The sequence below is a fragment of the Diceros bicornis genome, chromosome 33 (assembly GCF_020826845.1).
Source record: "Diceros bicornis minor isolate mBicDic1 chromosome 33, mDicBic1.mat.cur, whole genome shotgun sequence".
NCBI classification, from domain to species: Eukaryota; Metazoa; Chordata; class Mammalia; order Perissodactyla; family Rhinocerotidae; genus Diceros; species Diceros bicornis.
Window position 1 is genome coordinate 6,639,109 of NC_080772.1, and position 21,453 is coordinate 6,660,561.

Below are 21,453 nucleotides of genomic sequence, written 5' to 3' on the forward strand. Positions count from 1 at the left end.
GCCTCCACAGCATAGCTACTGACAGACAGGGGGTATGGTTCCACGACTGGGAACCGAACCTGCACCACTGAAGTGGAGCTTGCCGAACTTTAACCACTAGGTCATCAGGGCTGGCTCCTCTTTTATTCAATTTTAAATGACACTTTAATGTTTTTGGAATTAGGATACATTTTACAATCAACATGGATATTAAAAGTGTTTGCTCTATTTATTCCATATGTAATTTCCTCAACTAATTATAAAATGATCACACTATTAATATTGTAGCAATTGATAATCATACGGAAAATTGTTAATTGTGATTCTTTTATTCATACTTCCAAATTAGATAAAATCTAATACTTCAGATAAACTTGCTGCCTGTTTTCTCCTAGGGGATCGCTTTCCATGGCCAAATATGGAATATGCAGTTTGAGACACAATGCCTCTATCCAAGTCTGAGACTTCTTGCTTTGTTTCCAGAAAGGCTTGAATGGGGAAACCCCTATTCCATATCACAATTAATTAAAAGGACAAGTTAAAGAATTTGTTTTCAAAGTTTCACCTTTAGGGGTAGAGGTGAGAAGGGTATGCAAGATAAAAACTATAGTCCAGATGGAAATCTGACAGACTGCATAAATCAAAGTGTTACTGAGGAACTAGAATATAGAGATTCAGTATAATAACAATAAAATGCTTCAGATAAAATTAGGTAGTCATGCACTGGCATAACAATGTTTGGGCCAACAATGGAGCACATATAAGACAGCAGTCCCATGAGATTAGTACCACATAGCCTAGGTGTGTAGTAGGCCAAATCATTTAGGTTTGTGTAAGTACACTCTATAATGTTCAAACAAGGACAAAATCACCTAACGACGCATTTCTCAGAACGTAACCCCATCCTTAAATTACACATGACTGTATGGGCAGGGTTATAAATTAGTTTCTCTTCAATACTGTTTGGCTAATGTCTACCTTTTGCAAGTAAGAGACACACCTTGAATTATCCCTATAGTTACAAGGTAAGCGAAGTGGTATGGGGAAAAGAAAAAGCCAGGTTCAAGGCAGGTAAGCAAGGCAGAGCATGGTATGGAATGAGTTAGAGAAGTAGGGGGAAGTCAGACCATGAACAGTAAACGTTTTGGATTTTATTTTAAATACAGTCATGCACCACATGACATTTTGGTCAACGAGGGACTGCATATACAAGGGTGGTCTTATAAGATTATGATGGAGCTGAAAAATTCCTACTGCCTAGTAAAGTCATAACTGTCATAATGTTGCATATCTGAAAAAGAGTCAAGAGAAAAGGAAATTGCAGAAGAAAAAGAACCCTCCAAAAAACTGACAGGGAAGGGGTTAGCAGAAGCTTTTGCAGACCTCACCAAACTCCTTTAAAAATTTAAAACATGGACCCCAACGCCGAAAGGTTTTCATTAATAGAGAGGAATGTTCATGGTGCATTATCTGCTTATAAGCAAATCTATGATGAAAAAAGGAAACAAACCAAGCAAACCACCAGCGACATATTTCTGAAAAGAGTGACACCTCCTCAAGAAGCTCAGACAGGTTCTTCAGGAGGTATTCCAGAAGAGGGCATTGTTATTATAGGAGATGACAGCTCCACGCATGTTACTGCCCCTGAAGACCTTCCAGTGGACAAGATGTAGAGGTGGAGATAGTGATAGTGATGATCCTGATCCTGTGTAGGCCTAGGCTAATGTGTATTTGTGTCTTAGTTTTCAACAAAAAAGTTTAAAAAAATTTCAAAATTTTAAAAATAGAAAAAAGCTTATAGAATAAGAATATAAAGAAAATATTTTTGTACAGCTGTACAATGTGTTTGTTTTAAGCTAAGTGTTATAAGAATCAAAAAGTTAAAAAAATTAAAGCTTATAAAGTTATAGTAAGCTAAGGTTAATTTTTTACGAAAGAATACTTTTAAATAAATTTAGTGTAGCCTAAGTGTACAGTGTTTATAAAGTCTACAGTAGTGTCCAGTAATGTCCTGGGCCTTCACACTCACTCACCACTCACTGACTCACGCAGAGCAACTTCCAGTCCTGCAAGCTCCATTCATGGTAAGTGCCCTATACATGTGTACCATTTTTTATTGTTCATACTGTATTTTTACTATACCTTTTCTATGTTTCGATACACAAATACTTATCATTGTGTTACAAATGCCTACAGTATTCATCACAGTAACATGCTGTACAAGTTTGTAGCCTGGAAGCAACAGGCTATACCATACAGCCTAGGTGTGTGGTAGGCTATACCAAATAGGTTTGTGTAAATACACTCTGATGTTCACACAAGGATGAAATCACCTAACGATGAGCGTATGCACATCATTAAGCAACACATGACTGTACAATGTAAAGTCATGAAGAATTTTGTCTATAGAAAAAGATATAGTGTGAATTTAGGTTTTTAAAAGACTACTGTGAGGATAATGGTCAGATCACTGGAGCACAGTAACAAAGTCTGAAGGAGGTTTCAGCATGAAAAAGGACGCTAAGAATCCCATAAGAGAGAATGAAATAGTGTGGTCAAATTGCATGTGTGTGCGCCTATGCATGCACAGGTAGGTAGTACTTATAATTTCTAGATGTCTTGCATTTTTGATTACCTGGTGCACTCTGGGAGAGTGTTGTCTTTATTTCAGGGTCAGTGCTATGCTGCGATGAAGCAGGTAGGGGAGGAGACAGTTCCAGGCACGTAAGAACGTACAGACTCCACTGTCTTAATAAACACAGAATCATCCCCCATACTCAGAATGAGCACATTAGATGGTTAGCACAGAGAATATGCTGAATTGTAAGGTAAAAGACTTACGGTAGTAAAAGCAAAAAGAGTTTATGACATGAAGAACAATCGATAATCATGCTGTCCTGGGGACAGGGATTTCTTGTGGTTACATTATTAGTCTGACCAAAAGTCCATACTATATCATATTGTTTGAGGCTCCCACTAGAAAATGTTCCATGTGATCATCAGCCACGTCATTGTTTTATTTTACATTACTCTAAGACCCAAAACGGCTCTGACATCAGGGGGAATGAACCCTAGCAATGAAACAGTAACAGCTAAAATAAGTTTTGTTTTTTATAGCACCACTGCCTGCCTTTCTTTAGGGAGTAAACAGCTATGTGTGTGTTGTGTGGGAGGGAAGGCATGAAGAAAAGATTACAGTATCTCACAATTCAGTTAAAAATATATTTGATCTAGCAATGCTAGCACAGAAATCTAAGAAATTTATCAATCAATTTATCAATAAATGCCCCCCCAAAAGAGAAACTTAGATAATCCTGTCTTTGCATATATTGATTTAATACCCTAAAAGGCCTAGAGATTGGAACTCAATTTGTTATCAGCTGGGAATTTTTCATACCATTACATAGAACTTGAAATAAAGCATCTCTGGTTGATAGTTCTCCCCACCATTAATAAATTAGTGTGTGCTAGCAAAAGGTTCTATTATACCCAATATTTCTAGTAACTAGAAAATTTGCACTGAATAAAAACTTGACTGTCTTGATGCCTGAACTCTCTCCTGTCAATGACTATATTAGGTGTGGGCCTAGTAAACAAATACTGTTTATCATGGGTTTTTTAAACTCTTCTGTTGAGATTAAAAAAATAAGAGATTAAAATTACAAAATTCAAATGCTCCATACTCACTCAGATCCACATCAATTACTCATTGGAAGCATGACTATGAATAGTGTAGTAGGTAGATTTCCAGACAGATGCAAACCACAGACATATATTCTGCACTCATTTTCTTTGTACACAAGTGTATGAGAAAGTTCTTTCCCCTAAATTCTCAAAAATAATGTATACTATTGATTTAATTTTTCCCAGTTATATAAAGGAAAAAAGGTATCTTAATTTTGCATTTCCTTAATCCCAAGTAGACTGAACAGCTACTCACATATCTGCTATTTGTATTTCTTCTTTGATCTGTCTGTTCATAGCCTCTGCCCATTTTTCTAATGGATTGTTTGCCTTTTCCTTATTGACATGTGGGAGCTCTTTGACATTACAAATATAATTAATACTCTTATTTACATCTTACAAATGTTTCTCCTGGGCAGTTGGTCTCTCAATGTGGCTTCTGGCATATGTACCACCAACCAAACTGGAAGGCAGGGAGATATACTGGATCATGTGTCATCACATCAGCATCATTTCTTTTCAAAGGTTTCCTCATTCCTTTTCAAATGTTTCCTCTGCATGACAGAGAAGCCAAGAACTACATTATCCAGAATCCCCTTCCCAGTAAGCTCTGGGTTCAAGTTTGCCAATGAAAGATACCCACACAAGTCCTGGAATGCGACAGAGAAAGAGAGAGTCTATCAATCTCCAGAAGTGGCTGTAGTCAGATATTTGGGAAATGTTAAGATTCACAAAGGGTTTCCAAGTGAACTACCTGCATTAGTGTCTCAGTAGACAACTGGCAGGAATCTCTCAAGAACTGCAGCCATTTACCAACAGCCACCAGCTTCAGTACTTCAGATGACTGCTCAGGTCTTTGGCTGCAACTCCCTTACCCTTCACTGCCCCAGCTCTCCCCAAATTCATGTAAGTTCTAATTCTAATATTAAACCTTTTAATTGTGGAGTATTTAAAATAGGTTCTGTTTTCTAAGCTCAATCCAGACAAAAACAAATATAATCCTAGGGGAAAAAACCATAAAGACAGGAATCTGGAACTGATTCTCTGATCTGCTTCAACCTGAAGGCAGTAATGACCTTACCACCAGTGCAAAATAAAACTCTGGTAGACCAGGGCATTCCACTGCAGAAGAGCTGACAATTGTAGTTGTCTGGGATCCAGTGACTATAAGAGGCAAGGTTTTGGAGATGTCCCAGCTGTCCCTCCAAATCTCATCAAGCCTCCCTTGCCAGCAGCAGCAGCCTCTTCTCCCTTATCTGAGATTAGTGTCACCTTGCCTGAGGTTCCCTTCTCAACAAGCTGATCCTTCTCAACAACCTCTCCCAGCACTGCATTACTCACAGACCCACTGCTACTTTCAAATCCCCAGATCCCAGGGGAGTTAAAAAATCTACCCAAGGAGAAATTGTAGTTGCCAAGATTGCACTTATTTTGGCAGAAACGTAGTAAATATGTAAGGGAATGGATCCAATGGGAGTCAAGAACAGGAAGGACAAACATAATGCTGAATAAGGCCAAAATTATTTGTATGGATGTAATGACTAGAGATTCTAGACTCAATGTTAGCTATTAACAGTTTGCTAGGTTGACTGTCTGAAACCCGGACCTGAAGGCCAACGTTAAAGGAACATAAGATGCCAAGATGAGACACTGTAGACCACAGGAAGGCAAGTAACAGCCTGCAGGCCAGATGTAGCCTGTTACCTGTTTGTGTCAAGTTTCACTGGAACATAGCCACACCCATTTATTTATATTGTCTCACTAATCTTTTGCTAGGATAGTACGGTTTAGTAGCTTGGATAGAGACCATTTGGTCCACAAAGCCTCAAATATTTACAATGTGGCCCTTTACAGACAGTTTGCCAACCATTCTCTACACCAATGATTTTCAATCTGTCCTCCACAGAATCCTGGGGATGACTGGAACACTTACAGAGGATTGGTAAGGTCTAAACTATTTTCATAATACTAACATGAGATTTGTCTTTTACACCTTGTTGAAATTTGCACAGATGATAACATAGTTGAAACCTTAACATAAATTAAAGACAGTATCACCAAACTGTAGTTTTAGTCATTGTATCCTTTACTTCAAGGCACTCAAAGTGAAAAAGAAAAAGGCAGGTTTATTTTGGAATATCCTTGATATAGTAATCAAATCTTGACCACTGAGTACATATCTTTTTAATATTCTTTGTGACGAAATGAGAAGTACATATAAAGCACTTCTGCCACTTACAAAGTATGTTTGTCTCATGGAAAAGTACTTGTACAATTGTTTTGGCTGTGTGCTGAACTAGCTACTCTTTTCACGGTACATTATTTCTATCTGAAAAATGACACTGTGGTTATTTAAGACTTGGGTTTTTGACATTTTCTCAAAAATGATCAATGTGAGCCTGTTACTTCAATGAACAAGTGACAGAATTTGTTACCTATGATAAAATGTGACTCTCGAAAAAGAAAGTAAAACTTTAGAACACTTGTATCTGCCACTATAAGCTTGAGAGCTTCCCGCAACCTAGGATCTTTCTAATAACACTGGTAGCTATATTAACAAATGTGATTTTTCTATTTTAATAAAATGTATCAACATTTCCAAGATGTGCATAATTCAGTGAACAAGTGCTTTTCAAATGATCAATTCAATGGATACTAGCATAAAGAGTATGAAAAAAATTCATTCACACAGTTCCATACTGTACAACGAAACTAACATTTAAGAAATTATCATTTGTTGGCTTTTGATTTAGTATCAAGGAAAAATATCCATAAGTATCTGAAAAGGCTATTTAAATATTCCTCTCTTTTCCAATTACACGAGTGAAAGGCTGGATTTTTGTCATATGCTTCAATCAAAAGATATTGCAACAGATGAGACGCAGAAGCAGATATCAGAATCCATTAAGCCAAACATTAAAGATTTGCAAAAAATGAAACAATGCCCCTCTTCTCAATAACTTTCATTTTAGAAAATAGTTTTCAATAAAAAAATCTTATTTATGCTAACATGTAGTAGGTTTATTATTTTAAAATGACTAAATATCTCAAATTTGTTTTAATTTCTAACAGAAAATATTGATAGATATAATCCATATAAACAAAATCACTTTGGGGTCCTCAATACCTTTTGAGTATGTGAAAAAGGGTACTGAGACCAAAGTTAGAGAACCACTTGCTCCTGGTTTTTACATGTTTAAAGGGTGGTAACACACATGCGCATGCGCGCGCGCGCACACACACACACACACACACACACACACACACACAGGGAAAAATGTGACAAAGACTGCATGTGACCAGCAAATCCTAAAATATTTACTATCTGGCCCTTTAAAGAACAAATTTACTGACCATTTAATGATGCTGAATTTAGTGACCTTTGAATCACCCAAGAATGACGGTGATGATAGGTATACTGGAAGGGATTTATTATGTATACCCTGGGAGGGTCCAGAGAATACTCCCTTCACCAAGGCTTTGAGAAATACAACCTCAAAAGGCTCTGTAGTAGTGCTCTGCAGGACAGGGAATGAAGACAAAATTTAATGGAAATGACAGGAATCGGAAGTGGCTGAGGTCAATTAGCAGCACTTAACCAGAGACGTGATGTGGTGCCATTACAGGCAGCAGAGCCAGAGGAAACAGAAGGTTTGACCCAGAAAAAATTTTGGCAGTGGCTGCCCCTAGGGCTATCATAGAACGGGCCAATAATGGCTTATTAAAACTGTTTTTTTAAAAAACAATATCTACCCACACATCTATGGACAGCTTCTTTTCAGCAAGGGAGCCAAGAACGTACAAGGGAGAAAGGCAAGTCTCTTCAACAAATGGTGTTGGGGAACCTGGTCAGCCACACGCAAAAAAATGAAAGTAGACCATTATATTACACCACACACAAAAATTAACTCAAGATGGATTAAAGACTTGAATAAAAGACCTGAAACCATGCAACTTCAGAAGAAAACATAGGCAGTATGCTCTTCAACACTGGTCTTAGCAACATATTTTCAACTACCATGTCTGACCAGGCAACGGAAACAACAGAAAAAATAAACAAATGGGACTATATCAAACTAAAAAGCTTCTGCACAGCAAAGGAAGATCAACAAAACGAAAAGACAACCTAACCAACTGGGAGAAGATATTTGCAAACCATATATCTGATAAGGAGTTAATCTCCAAAATATACAAAGAACTCATACATCTCAACAACAAAAAAAAACTAACAACCCAGTTAATACGTGGGCAAAAGACCTGAACAGACATTTCTCCAAAGATATACAGATGGCCAACAGGCACATGAAAAGATGTTCAACATCATTAACTAGCAAGGAAATGCAAATCAAAACTACAATGAGATATCACCTCACGCCTGTCAGAATGGCTATAATTAACAAGACAGGAAATAACAAGTGTCGGAGAGGATGTGGAGAGAAGGGAACTCTCATACACTGCTGGTGGGAGTGCAAACTGGGGCAGCCACTATGGAAAACAGTACGGCGATACCTCAAAAAATTAAGACTGGGGGCCGGCCCCGTGGCTTAGAGATTAAGTGTGCCCGCTCCGCTGCTGGCGGCCCGGGTTCGGATCCTGGGCGCGCACCGACGCACCGCTTCTCCGGCCATGCTGAGGCCGCATCCCACATACAGCAACTAGAAGGATGTGCAGCTATGACATACAACTATCTACTGGGGCTTTGGGGCTTTTATAATTTATAAATAAAATTATAAAAAAAAAAAATTAAGACTCGAACTACCATAAGATCCAGCTATTCCACTGCTGAGTATTTATCCAAAGAACATGAAAACACCAATGCGTAAAGATACACGCACCCCTGTGTTCACTGCAGCGTTATTCACAATAGCCAAGACTTAGAAGTAACCTAAGTGCCCATGAAGGGACAAATGGATGAAGATGTGGTATGTAGACACAATGGAATACTACTCAGCCATAAGAAATTATGAAATCCAGGGATTTGTGACAACATGGATGGTCTTTGAGGGTATTATGCTAAGCGAAATAAGTCAGAGGGAGAAAGTCAAATACCGTATGATCTCACTCATAAGTAGAAGATAAAATCAACAACAAGCACACAGAGACAGAGACTGGATTGGTGGTTACCAGAGAGGAAGGGGGCAGGGAGGATGGGACAGGGAGGAGAGCGAAAGGGGTGATTAGGCACGTGTGTGGTGCTGGGTTGTAATTAGTCTTTGAGTGGTGAACATGATGTAATCTATACAGAAATCGAAATATACTGATGTACACCCAAAATTTATATAAGGTCATAAACCAATGTTACCACAATAAAAAAATAAATAAAAGCCTACAAAAATAAAACAACAAAAAAACAGTACCTGGTGTTCAGAGATCCAACTTAAATCAAGAGAATCACTACCCCTCACCCAATTCCAAGACCTGAGTCAGTCACCAACTACAATGCTAAAATTTTATATTGTTACATATACTTTCTAGTCTTCATCAAAGGGACCTGTGGCCATTTTCCAGGCTATGTATTCAGGGAAGGTAACTAACCACTTTTTTGGGATTACTGAACACTGGCTCGGAGGGGATTCTAATGCCATCCTGGAGCACCAGGAGATTATTGATAGTCAGGTCATAAATGGACTTTGGGCCCAGTAGGTCTCTCACCACAGCTAAGAGATATATCCTTACACCCAGAATCTCAGTGGAATAGACATAAAAGCAACTGTTGGGGAATTCCTGTTGGTCCTTTTACCATGGAATGAGTATTATTATGGTAGATAGAGCCAAGTGAAATCCCTCCAACTATCTCTCATTCCAAATGACAAAGGAGAGGAGATTCCTATTGCATTCTCATTCAAGTTAAATATGTGTCCTCTAGAAAACATATAACAACAATCAATGGATTATCATCAATTTAATCAGGTTGACTCCAATAAAACTGCTATTTCACCTATGATCTCTTTGCTGGAGCAAACCAACAATGTCACTACTATCTGACATGTAGCTGTTGATTTGGTGATTTCTTCCCCCTCTTTTCCTGTTAATACTGTATAGACCAGGGGTCAACAAATTTTTTTTGTAAAGGGACAAATAGTAAAAACATTAGCCAGATGATCTCTGTCACAACTAGTCAACTCTGCCAAAAGCAGCCACAGGGAATAGGTAAAGGAAACGGCATTGCTGTATTCCAATCTAGCTGTATTTATAGAAATAAGTGCTGGGCTGGATTCCCACAGGCCACTTTGTCAACTCTTGGTATAGACCACAGGAAGCAGTTTGATTTTACCTACAGGGACAGTAATATACTTTCACTGTCTTATCTCTGAATTATATCAACTCTCTAGTCCTCCGTTAAATCTAGTTGGCAGGGATATTGGTGTTCTTGCTATTCTTCAAGATATCACACTAATCCAGTACATTTATGGCAATATGCTTCTTAGCCCTAGTAAACAGGAAGTAACAACAACCTGAGCTACCCAAGCAAGACACATGAGTGATAGAGGGTGAGCAATAAGGCCCATGAAAATTCAGGAGCATATCAGCACAGTAAAATTTCTAAGTATCCAGTGGTCTGGGCATGTGAGATGTCCCCTCTAAGGTAAAGGGACAAGCTGCTGGTAGGTGAGTATCTCTGAATTTTGGAGGCAATATATTATATATGGGTATGCTGCTCTGACTCATTTACCAAATAACTTTTAAGGCTGCCTGTTCTGTGTAAAGTCCAGACCAAGAGGCTCTCTTCCAGAAGGTCCACACTAACATGCAAGTTGCTCTGCTATCTGGGTCATATTTCCCAGCAGATGCATGAAGTGTATGCAGAAGAAATGGATATTGTATGAAGCTTTGGCAAGTCCTAAAGGAGAATCATATCTGGGACCCTTAGGATTTTGAAGCAGGTAACTATTTTCCTTTTGTAAAAGAGCTTATGGCTTGCTACTAGATCTGTAAAGAGAATGAAAGAGTGAATGGTCTCCCAAGTTACTGTGTTACCTGAGGCTGCCCATCATAAAGTGGATATTGTCTAATCCATCAAGCCATGAAGTCAGGTACAAGAGGTTCAGGTTCACAAGGTACTTACTCCTGCTACATTGCATCCTTTTCTTCCATCACAACTCTGGCATTCACTAAGAGGGGAAAAAACTCGCAGGCCTGGTTTCCTGATGACTGCACAATATGCCAACACTATTCAAAAGCACAGCTGAAGTATTAGAGCCCCACTGAGGGTTTTGGAAGAAATTAGATTAAAACCTAGCGACAAGAAGATTTGCAGAAGAGAAATATAGGTGAACATCTCAAAAACGGGCACAAAGTATGAGGATACATAAGTCTTCTGAGTATATACGTCCCACTGCAAGGAACCTCTTAATCATCACATGGGCAAGCTGAACATTCTGAGAATATCAGTCAACTTCCTTCCCCAGCCTCACCAGTCCTGTTCAAAAGGCTAAGGAACAAACTGTTCATTGCGGCAGGGAGTGAGGTTATGTATGGGCTCAGCAATACAGATTTCTATACATCTAGTAACTAACACTGAGCCCCTGATATTGCAGTGCTACCTCGGGTGACTAGCCAGCCACTTGGTGGCAGACTGATCATAATCAACAACTTCCATCATGTAAAGGACAGTAATCTGTCCTAACCAGAACAGTCCATTATTCTCCATATATATTTACCTGCCATACCCACAATATTTCCACAAAAACCCCAATTCCTGAACTTACAAAATGCCTTATTCACTGCTATGGTATTCCACTAGAATTGCTTCTGAACAAGGGCTTTCATTTTACAGTGAAAGATGTATAGCCATGGCCTCATGCCCATGGAAGTTACTGATCTTACCAAATATGCCAATCTCTAAAGCAAGCTGTCCTGATACAACCGTGGACCAATCTACTGGAAATTCCGTTACGGTACCAGATGGCTGACGTTTTGCATAGCTAGGGTAAATGCAATACATGCTCTGAACCAGACACCACTTTGTGAGACTAATTCTCCCATAATGAGAACACATAAGTTGAAGAACAAAGGACAGAAATTGGAATAACTACTCTATTACCTCAATGGGCCATGAGCAAAAATTTTGCTTCCTGTCTCTAGAATTTTAGGCCATGTGATGTAGACAGCTGACTTAGTTTCCCAAAAAAGAACTCCTTTACTAGGAGACACAACCAGGGTCCTACTGAACTGGAAGCTTAAACTACCAGTTGGCTACTTAGGGTGCCTCATGCCACTGAACCAATATACAAAGGAGGAGGCTGCTGTATGTATTGATAAAACTGAACTTAATTACTAAGGGGAAACAGTCCTATACAATGAGGGCACGGAGGAATATTACTGGAAGTCAGGTGCTTTTCTAGGGTTTCCCTTGGCACTGCCGTGTCCAGTGATAGAGCCAAATGAAAAATGAGAGCAACTGTATTACAAGAAGGATCATTAATGGCAGCCTCTTCAGGTGAAGAAGTAAAATCAGCTGAGGCAATGTCTAAGGTAAAAAATGGAGTGGGCAATAAAAGAAGGTGGAAATACTTACTAGGATTGCAAGGATAGTTATAGAAATAGACTATTAAGCCTGTACATATTAATTAACTTTTTATCTTTATCCCCTTCTCCCATTCTTCTAGTATGTAATATTTGTTGTGATAATGGTAGTTAACCCTATATTTCAGCATTCAACCGACAGAATATCAAAGAGAGATTGCATCTGCACAGAAAGATGAATGAACATCAATATGTTCATTCTAGAATGGCTAGAATGACATGTTTCAGTCTCACCTTTTGAAGAGAGGGTGAGGATATCTGAGGTGATGTGAGAAATAGAAGCTGAATCATGTTAGACAGAAACATATCGTAAGGGTCTTTATTTGGAAGTTCAATAGGGGCAAAAGACATACATTAAGACTGCTGAGTTTAAAACAGGGTGTACAGTGCTGGATTGTCTGCTGTCATCTTGCCATTGTTCTCACCCCTCTTCTAGAATCTGATCAGCACTGTAATGCAGAGATTCTATATTTTCCTGAATCCCCTTTATAACTTCAAGTTTGCCAATGAAAAGAACAAGTGCAAGGTTTGGAGTGTAGAAAAGCAGCCCAAGCTTACTCTCCAGAGGTGTTTGTAGCAAGATGCAGTTTCACGGTAGCTTCCTGTCAAGTAATTGAGAACTACCCATTTCGTGCAGATTGAGCCACATCATTGGGGCTTTGAAGAGACTCTGGAGTGTTGCAGCAGCTTCCTAGTGAGCCATGGAAAACCATCAGCTTTGGTGGGTGCTTCAGCGTCTGTTTTCCTGAAATTTATTTAGAGCTTTCCTGGCTTTCAGCAGTGACTCCCTTGACCTTAGCTACCCCAGCTCTCTCAACATTCATGCAGGCTCTAATTCCTATATTAAACCCTCTAATCCCCTCAGAATACATAGAGTTTCTGTTTTCAAAACAGAAGGGGAAGTTTAACTGTACACCAATACATGAACATTACACAGCAGAGAATCAATCACGAGACTGTAAACGTGATAAGGTAAGAAATGGAGGTCAAAATATATGATATATACCTACCTATAATTATATTTACTTGGAAGAATTAATGATAGAACTGATAATATTCTAGAAATTGTTTATTAGGTCACAAAACCCCTCAATAAGTTTTTTTTTTTTTTTTTAAAGATTTATTTATTTTTTTCCCCCCAAAGCCCCAGTAGATAGTTGTATGTCATAGCTGCACATCCTTCTAGTTGCTGCATGTGGGACGCGGCCTCAGCATGGCCGGGAGAAGCGGTGCGTCGATGCGCGCCCGGGATCTGAACCCGGGCTGCCAGCAGCGGAGCATGCGCACTTAACCGCTAAGCCATGGGGCCGGCCCATCAATAAGTTTTTAAGAGTAGAAATATTGAAGACTATTTTTTCTGATCAAAAGGCAGTAACATCAGACAGTAACAACAATAAAAATGCAAAAAAATCCACCAATGTATAAAACTTGGAATTTAAAAACATTATCTTTTGAACCACAGAAGAAATAACTAAAATTTTAACATCAAGAAAATAACAACGATGAAAACTATATAGCCCCAGTCTAGGATTTAGCCTTTACTAAGCAATGTTCAAAGAAAACTGTTATCTTTCAGACATACATACACAATTTAACAAAAATAAAATAAGTAATTTTCAACTAAAGAATTTAGGGAAAAAACTTCAAATAAACCAAAAGAAAGAAATTTATGAAATAAAAAAGGCAAAGAAGCTCCTGAAAACATTTTTTTTTTTAAAAAATCACTTCTCTGGAAATCTAAAATACTGATCCATTTTTAAAAGCCACTAATGGACTTATGTAGTCTATGATTTTTAAACTGTTCATAAGAAACATTGATTATTTAAAAAGTAAAAGTTTTTACTTCATAAAAATATCTCAGTTCACCTAAGATAAACGAGTAAATCAAGGTACTGTGATTACACACATAATTAAAATTTGAATCATCTTTTCACTTTTATAGTTACAGACTAAAGTTAATTCTTACCTTTTTGCTATTTGATTCTCAAGAAGTTTAACTTTTTCTAATAACTCTTTCTCAACAGCTTCTCTCTCCAATTTAAATTCTTTTAGGGCAGTCTGAATAGCTTCTTCTTTTTCACAAGTAAGCTTCTGAATTAACTGTTCTCTGTCCTGTTCCCAGCTCAAGACAAATTTCTCTTTGTCTTTCTCAAGTTTCTGGATAATAGCTTCATACGTCTCTTCTTGTTGAGTGATTTTTTCATCTTTTTGTTTTTCAAGAGCACTCAATTCTGAGTCCAATTTACTCTGCAGTTCAACTATTTCCTCTTTCAGGTGTTTTTCTATTTCAAATGCTTGGTGATGCAATGATGTTACTCTGTTTAATTCAGCTTTAAGCATATTAGATTCTTCTTCATGTCTACTAATTAACTCTGAAATGCACTGATCTTTTTCAATTGTCATTAAAGTTCTTAGCTCTGCCAAACCCACCTGATAACTTTCATTATTATCCTGAATCTTCTGGTTTAGATTACTTATCTCTGTTCTCAAATTTTCTGTCTCTTGTTCAAGGAGAGATTTTAAGGTATCCTTCTGCTGGGCTCTGCTTTCTTCAAGTAAAATTTTTATTTCATCAGTTTCTGCTTCCTTCAGTGCAAGTTCAACCTCTAACTTACATCTCATGTCTGACAAATCAGAAACCTTGAGTTTTAATTCCTGTAGCTGTTGTTCTTTTTCCTGGATAACTGTGGCATGAGACTCTTGTATCTGATCAATTCTCTGCTGATTTTCCTTTTTTAATTTCTCCAAAGAAATTCTGTGGTCTGTCATAACTTTCTCAAACTCCTGTGTGTGCCTGACATGCAGTGTGTCCTCTAATTCCTTTAGATGACTTTGCTCTAAGCACTGAAGTTCTACCCTCAACAAGTGGATCTTCTCATCATTTTCAACATGGAGTTTTTTTAAGTCTTCTAACAACATCTCTCGTGACTGTTTCAGTTCTTTAATTTCACGATTTTGAGTATGCATTATATTTTCCATCTCTAACAACTTCTGATCCTTTTCATTCTGCAGGCAGATAACGGCTTCTTTTTCATGTTTAACCAAAGCAAATTCATTATCTTTATTTTGTAAAACCTCCTCAAGGCATACTAAGTCTCCTTTCAGCTTTTTGATTTTGTTTTCATTTTCTTCACTTTCCTTTATTAGTGCATCAAATTTGCCTTCATATTCACTTTTTAAAGACTGTAGTTCTTTTTGATGTTTTTCATTTAGTGTTATTTCCAAAGAATATTTTACTTTTTCAATAATGTTTCTTATTTCTACTGCTGTACATTTTAAAGAATTTGAGAAGTCACATTGTTCTTTTTGTACAAATGTTCTGAAGTGGCAAAGGTCTTCCTTGATGGTTTGTATACTGAAGTGCGAGTCTTGGGCAACAACTCTACATTTTTCCAATTGGACATTTAGAGAAGCATGATCTCCTGAATCCTCTTTACCACATATATTTGTATCCTGCATACGTCTACTGTCTATTGCATTGATAACTGACGAATAAAGTGATTCTACCATCATTTCTGGACTTTGTGGATCACTTATAGGATTAGGAGATGATAAATTTTCTTCTATTACAAACTCATTCACAGCAGACATAAAATCTGATTCAGGACTTTCTGCTAATGAATCCAAATCTAATGAAACTTGGTGAATAGTCTGTTCTATATTTGGATGAGGGATAGTTTCAAAATCAAATGTATGTGCATCGATGCTATCTGGAGATAATTCTTCTAAGGGACATACTGCAGGACATAAAGGATCCTGAACAGTGAGTGGAGGAGGCGTTCTTGGTGAGGTAGTAGTTGTAATTCCTGTTGCACTTTCTATTCTTGGTGAGGAAGCCGACTGTGGGGATGTCTGACTCATGGATGCCTGAAAAAGAAAGAGACAGGGTTATAGAGCTGTAGCAACATAAACATTTTACACTAATGAACGAAACCATTTGAAAGAACTTAATTTGCCTTTTGTTCACTCAGTAGATCTGTAATGGTCTGTGACATTTCATCCAAACTTTGTGCTGCTTTTACCAAATTATGTAGAGCAAGTACATGCTGGTGTAGAGGTTCAAAGTCACAAAGTAAGGGAACCCTGAAACAGAATGCAATAAAATTAGATTTGTGATTTCTTAATGAAGATTGGTAACTACCACCAAATATTTTAATCTATACCAATAATCACTAATTATCATCTTTTCAATCAATACCAGGAATAGTTTAAGAAGCCTAAGACATAATCTTTTTCTTTTTGTGAGGAAGATCAGCCCTGAGCTAACATCCATGCCAATCCTCCTCTTTTTGCTGAGGAAGACCGGCCCTGAGCTAACATCTATTGCCAATCCTCCTCCTTTTTTTCCCCTTTTTCTCCGCAAAGCCCCAGTAGATAGTTGTATGTTACAGTTGTACATCCTTCCAGTTGCTGTATGTGGGACACCACATCAGCATGGCCAGACAAGCGGTGTGTCGGTGCACACCCAGGATCTGAACCAGGGCCACCAGTAGCGGAGCGCACGCAGTTAACTGCTAAGCCACGGGGCCGGCCCCAAGACATAATCATTAAAGTGATAAATCAGAAATCTTCCACAGTATGCAAAGTCAGAGTAACTACTAGAAAAGAATTAATTGCATGTAAAGCATTAATTTCCTTCTACTTAATCTTCATTTTCTGATTATTTTTACATTCCCCAGAAATTTCCTAAAGGAGCCACTGGAGAGCCAGTCTATCATAAAATAATTCTCTATTCTGGGCATCTCCTAAGAGTACTGGTGCTACTTTCCATACCTCCAGAATAATGAAAACATTAACATGATAACTAATGACAAAGTTAAAAATACTAATGACATTTACCTGAGGAATGGTTGAACTTCTGAAGGACAAAATGATTGCAGAAACTGTAAATCTTTTAATGAAATATCTGGAAGTTCACAGTCAAATTTTCGAGGCTTCTGTGTCTGTACAAAAAAAATAATTTACCAAAAAATATACAGGACAAATTTATAAAAGGTTTCTTACTATAATCAGATTCAATATAGCAAATAAGAAAAAATGCTTCAAATGATCTAGTCACATGTAAGAAAAAGAATAAAATAATAAAATCAAATGAAAGACTATTCCATGACAACATGGTATACTATTTTTTTGAGTCTTAAATAACTGAGACACATAAGCTGTTGGTGATTAACTGATGTGCTTGTTCCTCCCCTCTCTGTTTATGGGAATTCTAATATTCCTATCAACATTAAAGGAATTCATTTGTTTCACTAGTACATACAGCTATTCCCAAATTTTTCTTTGACCTATATAGAATGATCATGAAGATCTCTCCAGCCTTAGCTCTGTATCTATTCCTATCACCTATTAGCATGCTTTCTTGTTTTAACATGGTAAAAATCATTTTTTCCTATGTAACACACTTCCTTGCCCTTCATTTGATCTTTCCATTACATATTTTCCAAATTACAAACTATTAGTCAATTTCAGCTTCCTTAAAAAATAATTATCTAGTGAGTCCTACCATTTCTTTATAATATTACCAAGAAATGTTATCTTTTAAAATAACTCCAATTGTTTCAATCATTACTTAAGTAGATTTAGAGATGTCAAGATGCTCTTCATTCAACAGGGTTCCCAAATAAATGAGTGTGGGAAACCCTTCCTATGACATGGCTGATTCTCAGATATTAAAAAATATATATATTTAAAGCCCTAAGAAATCCTGCAGTACAGAAACATGTTTAACAGCTAATTAATATGTCTGAGGAGAAATAAAAAAAAAACTATAGCATTTCCCAAACTTCTATGACCGTGGAATCATTTTTCTCATGTAATAAAATTAATGGTCCCCAGATAATCCTGGCTTAGAAATATACTATTTTTCATTGTTTCAATGAAGACTACCTGAAGAATCACCCTATTCTGACTTGTCAAAACACGAATGAAAGGAAGGGAGGGGAGGGGATGATAATAGAATGAAAAAGGGGAGGGGAGGGGAGAAGACAGGAGGAAAAGGAAGGGCAAGGAGAGGGAGGGAAAGAGGGAGGGGAAAGGTAAAGAAAGAGGGAGAGGAGGAGGGGAAGGAGAAAGACAAAGTAAGAATAAGAGAATGTATTCCCATCAATCTTAACAGTGTAGTATGACTTATCCTCCTGCATTATGAAGACTCTTGATCAAAAACTATGACTATTTTAAAGCTTTACGACAACTGGCTTTTAAAGTCAAAAACATTTTTATGTAATAAAAAAAAACTTCTGTAAGTTTATGATAAATATCTCTATTTCTGAAATAAAGGTTTGAATACATACAGAATTTAGTCATGGTTAGAAAATAAATACATACACAAAAGGATGGGGGCCAGGAGTCCAATCCCCTAAACAGACGATTTCTTAAAAAAGACTTCCCTGTTTAAAAAAAAGAAATGATACGGTTATTTTACAATTTTATTTAAGGTAAAAAAAAATCTCCATTAAAAAAAAAAATTTGACAATTCTTCATATTTAAAATTTAACAAAGAATTTAATCCTATAGACTTCTTTTTTTTTTTTTTGTGAGGAAGATCAGCCCTGAGCTAACATCCGTGCCAATCCTCCTCTTTTTTTTTGCTGAGGCAGACTGGCCCTGCGCTAACATCTCTGCCTATCTTCCTCCACTTTATATGGGACGCCGCCACAGCATGGTTTGAAAAGCTGTGCCTCGGCGTGCGCCCTGGATCCGAACCCAGGCCACCAGCAGCGGAGCGCGCGCGCACTTAACCGCTACGCCATGGGGCCAGCCCCAAACCCTATAGATTTTGAAAGGAATGGCTCTCTTGCTAATTAATAGTACACACATGTTATATAATGCTACATTCGTATCTATGAAATAAAAAGAGCATTTTTTCTTTAAAAAATAAATTTAAGTTATTAATGAAGAACACTTACTAAATAATTTCCCAAAGGATTCCCTTTTGGACTTTTCAGCTTCATATAATCGCTTTCCATCTTTGACTAAAGCACCAGCCCACTAAAGGAAGAAAGCTTATGTTAATATCACACACCAATCATTAAGGCTCATACACAATTAAAATAGAATTCAACTTGCATACCTCCCTGTAGTGTTTTATGAACATTTTTCTCCTTACAACCTCAACAACAGCTAAGCAGTACATCTGAGGAACTGTACTAAGAGCTTCAACAATTTTGACTCTTTCTAAGAGCTCTATTACGAGGCGTAGCAAAGCTTGTAATTTCTCTCCATCTTGATCAGCATGAAGCATTACAAAGCAACACCACCTATAGAATGAAATCAAGACATACAAACTCTATAAAAATAATCTAATGCCAAGTTAATCAACCAATCAAGTATTTCAATATAGTGACTAGAGAAAATTACTCTATCACTTGGGAGAAATAAAAGCATCAACTCTAAACACCCTAAATTAGATATAATAGAATGACTTACTTTAGTCTGACATGTAGGTTATTTGCTAGTTCTTGTTTGGCAGTGGTACACTTCTGTTTAATATCCAACAGTTTTCTATGATTTTGCAACATAATCATCAACTGATTTGCATGACTCAGGCACAAATCAGGTAATACAGATGCATCCTTCAAGTTTTCAGCTCTCATCTGATTAGCTAAAAATCCCTTTGAGAGAAAATATTTTAAAGGATATTAACTTTGTTTCATGAAAGACATGAACATTCATTTAAGAAGAAAATCTTTATGTTAAACATAAACCGTCCTACTTTCAAACAAGATTTTAAAATCTCCCACTTTTCTGAATGTAGTAGATGTGTTCATAACAAAAGACTCAGAGTTTTTAAGAAATCTGTGCTCATCTAATTCTGTTCCATTTTCAGGCTAGGAAAAAAATGAAACCTAGGAAGATAAAGTAACTTATTTAAGGACACACTTCATAGCCAAATTAGAACTAGAACCTATGTATCTACCCTCCCACTACAACAGCACGGGTCAGTCAGAGCATGACATTAAATAAAAAATGATCAATGATTTTAAGCCATGAAAAAACATAACTAATTTAATCTAACCAATGATATTCAATAGTATATGATATACCCCCCCCCAAAAAAAATCAATCAATTGACTTTGCACTATTTATGGAAAAGTCATTCCCCTCTCTAGCATTTGTGGACTATATTTTGTTCCACTGATCTGTGCTCATATCTTCAGAACAATGACTGAATTGTGTAATTTTACAGTACATTTTATTATTTCACAGGAAATATTAGACTTTTTCTTAGCTATCCTTACTCATTTATTATCATAAGTGGACTCTGCATATTTTGTTAAATACGGATTGTGTTTACTCTATAAATTAATTTAGACAGATGTGCCATATTTAAAATAGTCTTCCTCTGTACACTCAGCCAAACAAAAACTCAACAGCAAACACTTTAAAAAAAAAAGTCCAAAGACACTTTGATGAGGTTATTACTAAGTATTTTTATCGTATTTATAGGGTTTTTTTCCTACTCTATTTACTAGTTAATATGTTATAGAAGTTTTAGGATTTGCACATCTATCTGACTGCCATACTTGCTACTGTAAATAATTATCTTTCTAGGGACCCTAGCACACCATCAGCAAAGGACAGCAAGTGTGTCTTCCTACATTCTGGTAGCTCTCACTCTCTCGTTTCTATTCCATGTTTCATGCTTTTCTAAATATCATGAAAATATTTAAATTTAAATGATGTATATTAAAAGAAAGTCAAAACGGTTCAATATCTGAAAAATAAGGCAATTTCAATTTTATATCTTATTTTTCTTTCAATATGCTACACGTTCAACTATATATGTACTTTTTCTGTAATTCAATCTATTTAAAAATAACTTACTGCTTTTATCACCTTTCTTAAAGTCTTAACAGGTTTTCAATTACTTTTTACTGAATCCAAGAAAAATTTAGACTCAATCCCCAAATCTAAATTCTAGAACACTAATAAAAGGATTTCCTGACACCAAAAGCACATATTTTATGTGTTGCCAAAAGAAAAGATGTAAATTTATTTCCAATAAAATAAATTCTATATTTGTTAAATCATCCTCAGTATAATTTATACGAAACAGAAAACTCTTGATGTCATTTAGTACTAATATTTTTATGTGTAAATAAGGTTAGCTACATGATCTGAAGTTTAAAAGAAAAATTTCACAGCAGACTGAGCGAAGATTGAGAGCAGAGCTTCAACTATACCATATCCTAATTCTGAATTTTGCTAGATTATCTAATAAGAATTAAATAATCATGGCAGTATTATAAGAAAAGTTTAACT

General features: G+C 36.8%; 1 protein-coding gene across 3 annotated transcripts in view; it reads right to left on the minus strand.

The window, feature by feature from the left end:
* The window catches only part of RB1CC1 (RB1 inducible coiled-coil 1), a 94,569-nt gene that overhangs the window by 24,936 nt on the left and 48,180 nt on the right, over positions 1 to 21,453 (minus strand). For all 3 annotated transcript variants that reach the window (XM_058528694.1, XM_058528691.1, XM_058528692.1), the window contains 7 exons: positions 19,618 to 19,802; positions 19,262 to 19,448; positions 19,098 to 19,179; positions 18,517 to 18,578; positions 17,029 to 17,132; positions 16,146 to 16,272; positions 14,156 to 16,056 (listed from right to left, as the gene is read on the minus strand). In XM_058528694.1, coding sequence (XP_058384677.1) covers positions 14,156 to 16,056; positions 16,146 to 16,272; positions 17,029 to 17,132; positions 18,517 to 18,578; positions 19,098 to 19,179; positions 19,262 to 19,448; positions 19,618 to 19,802 — 2,648 coding nt within the window. The remainder of the gene's footprint in view (positions 1 to 14,155; positions 16,057 to 16,145; positions 16,273 to 17,028; positions 17,133 to 18,516; positions 18,579 to 19,097; positions 19,180 to 19,261; positions 19,449 to 19,617; positions 19,803 to 21,453) is intronic.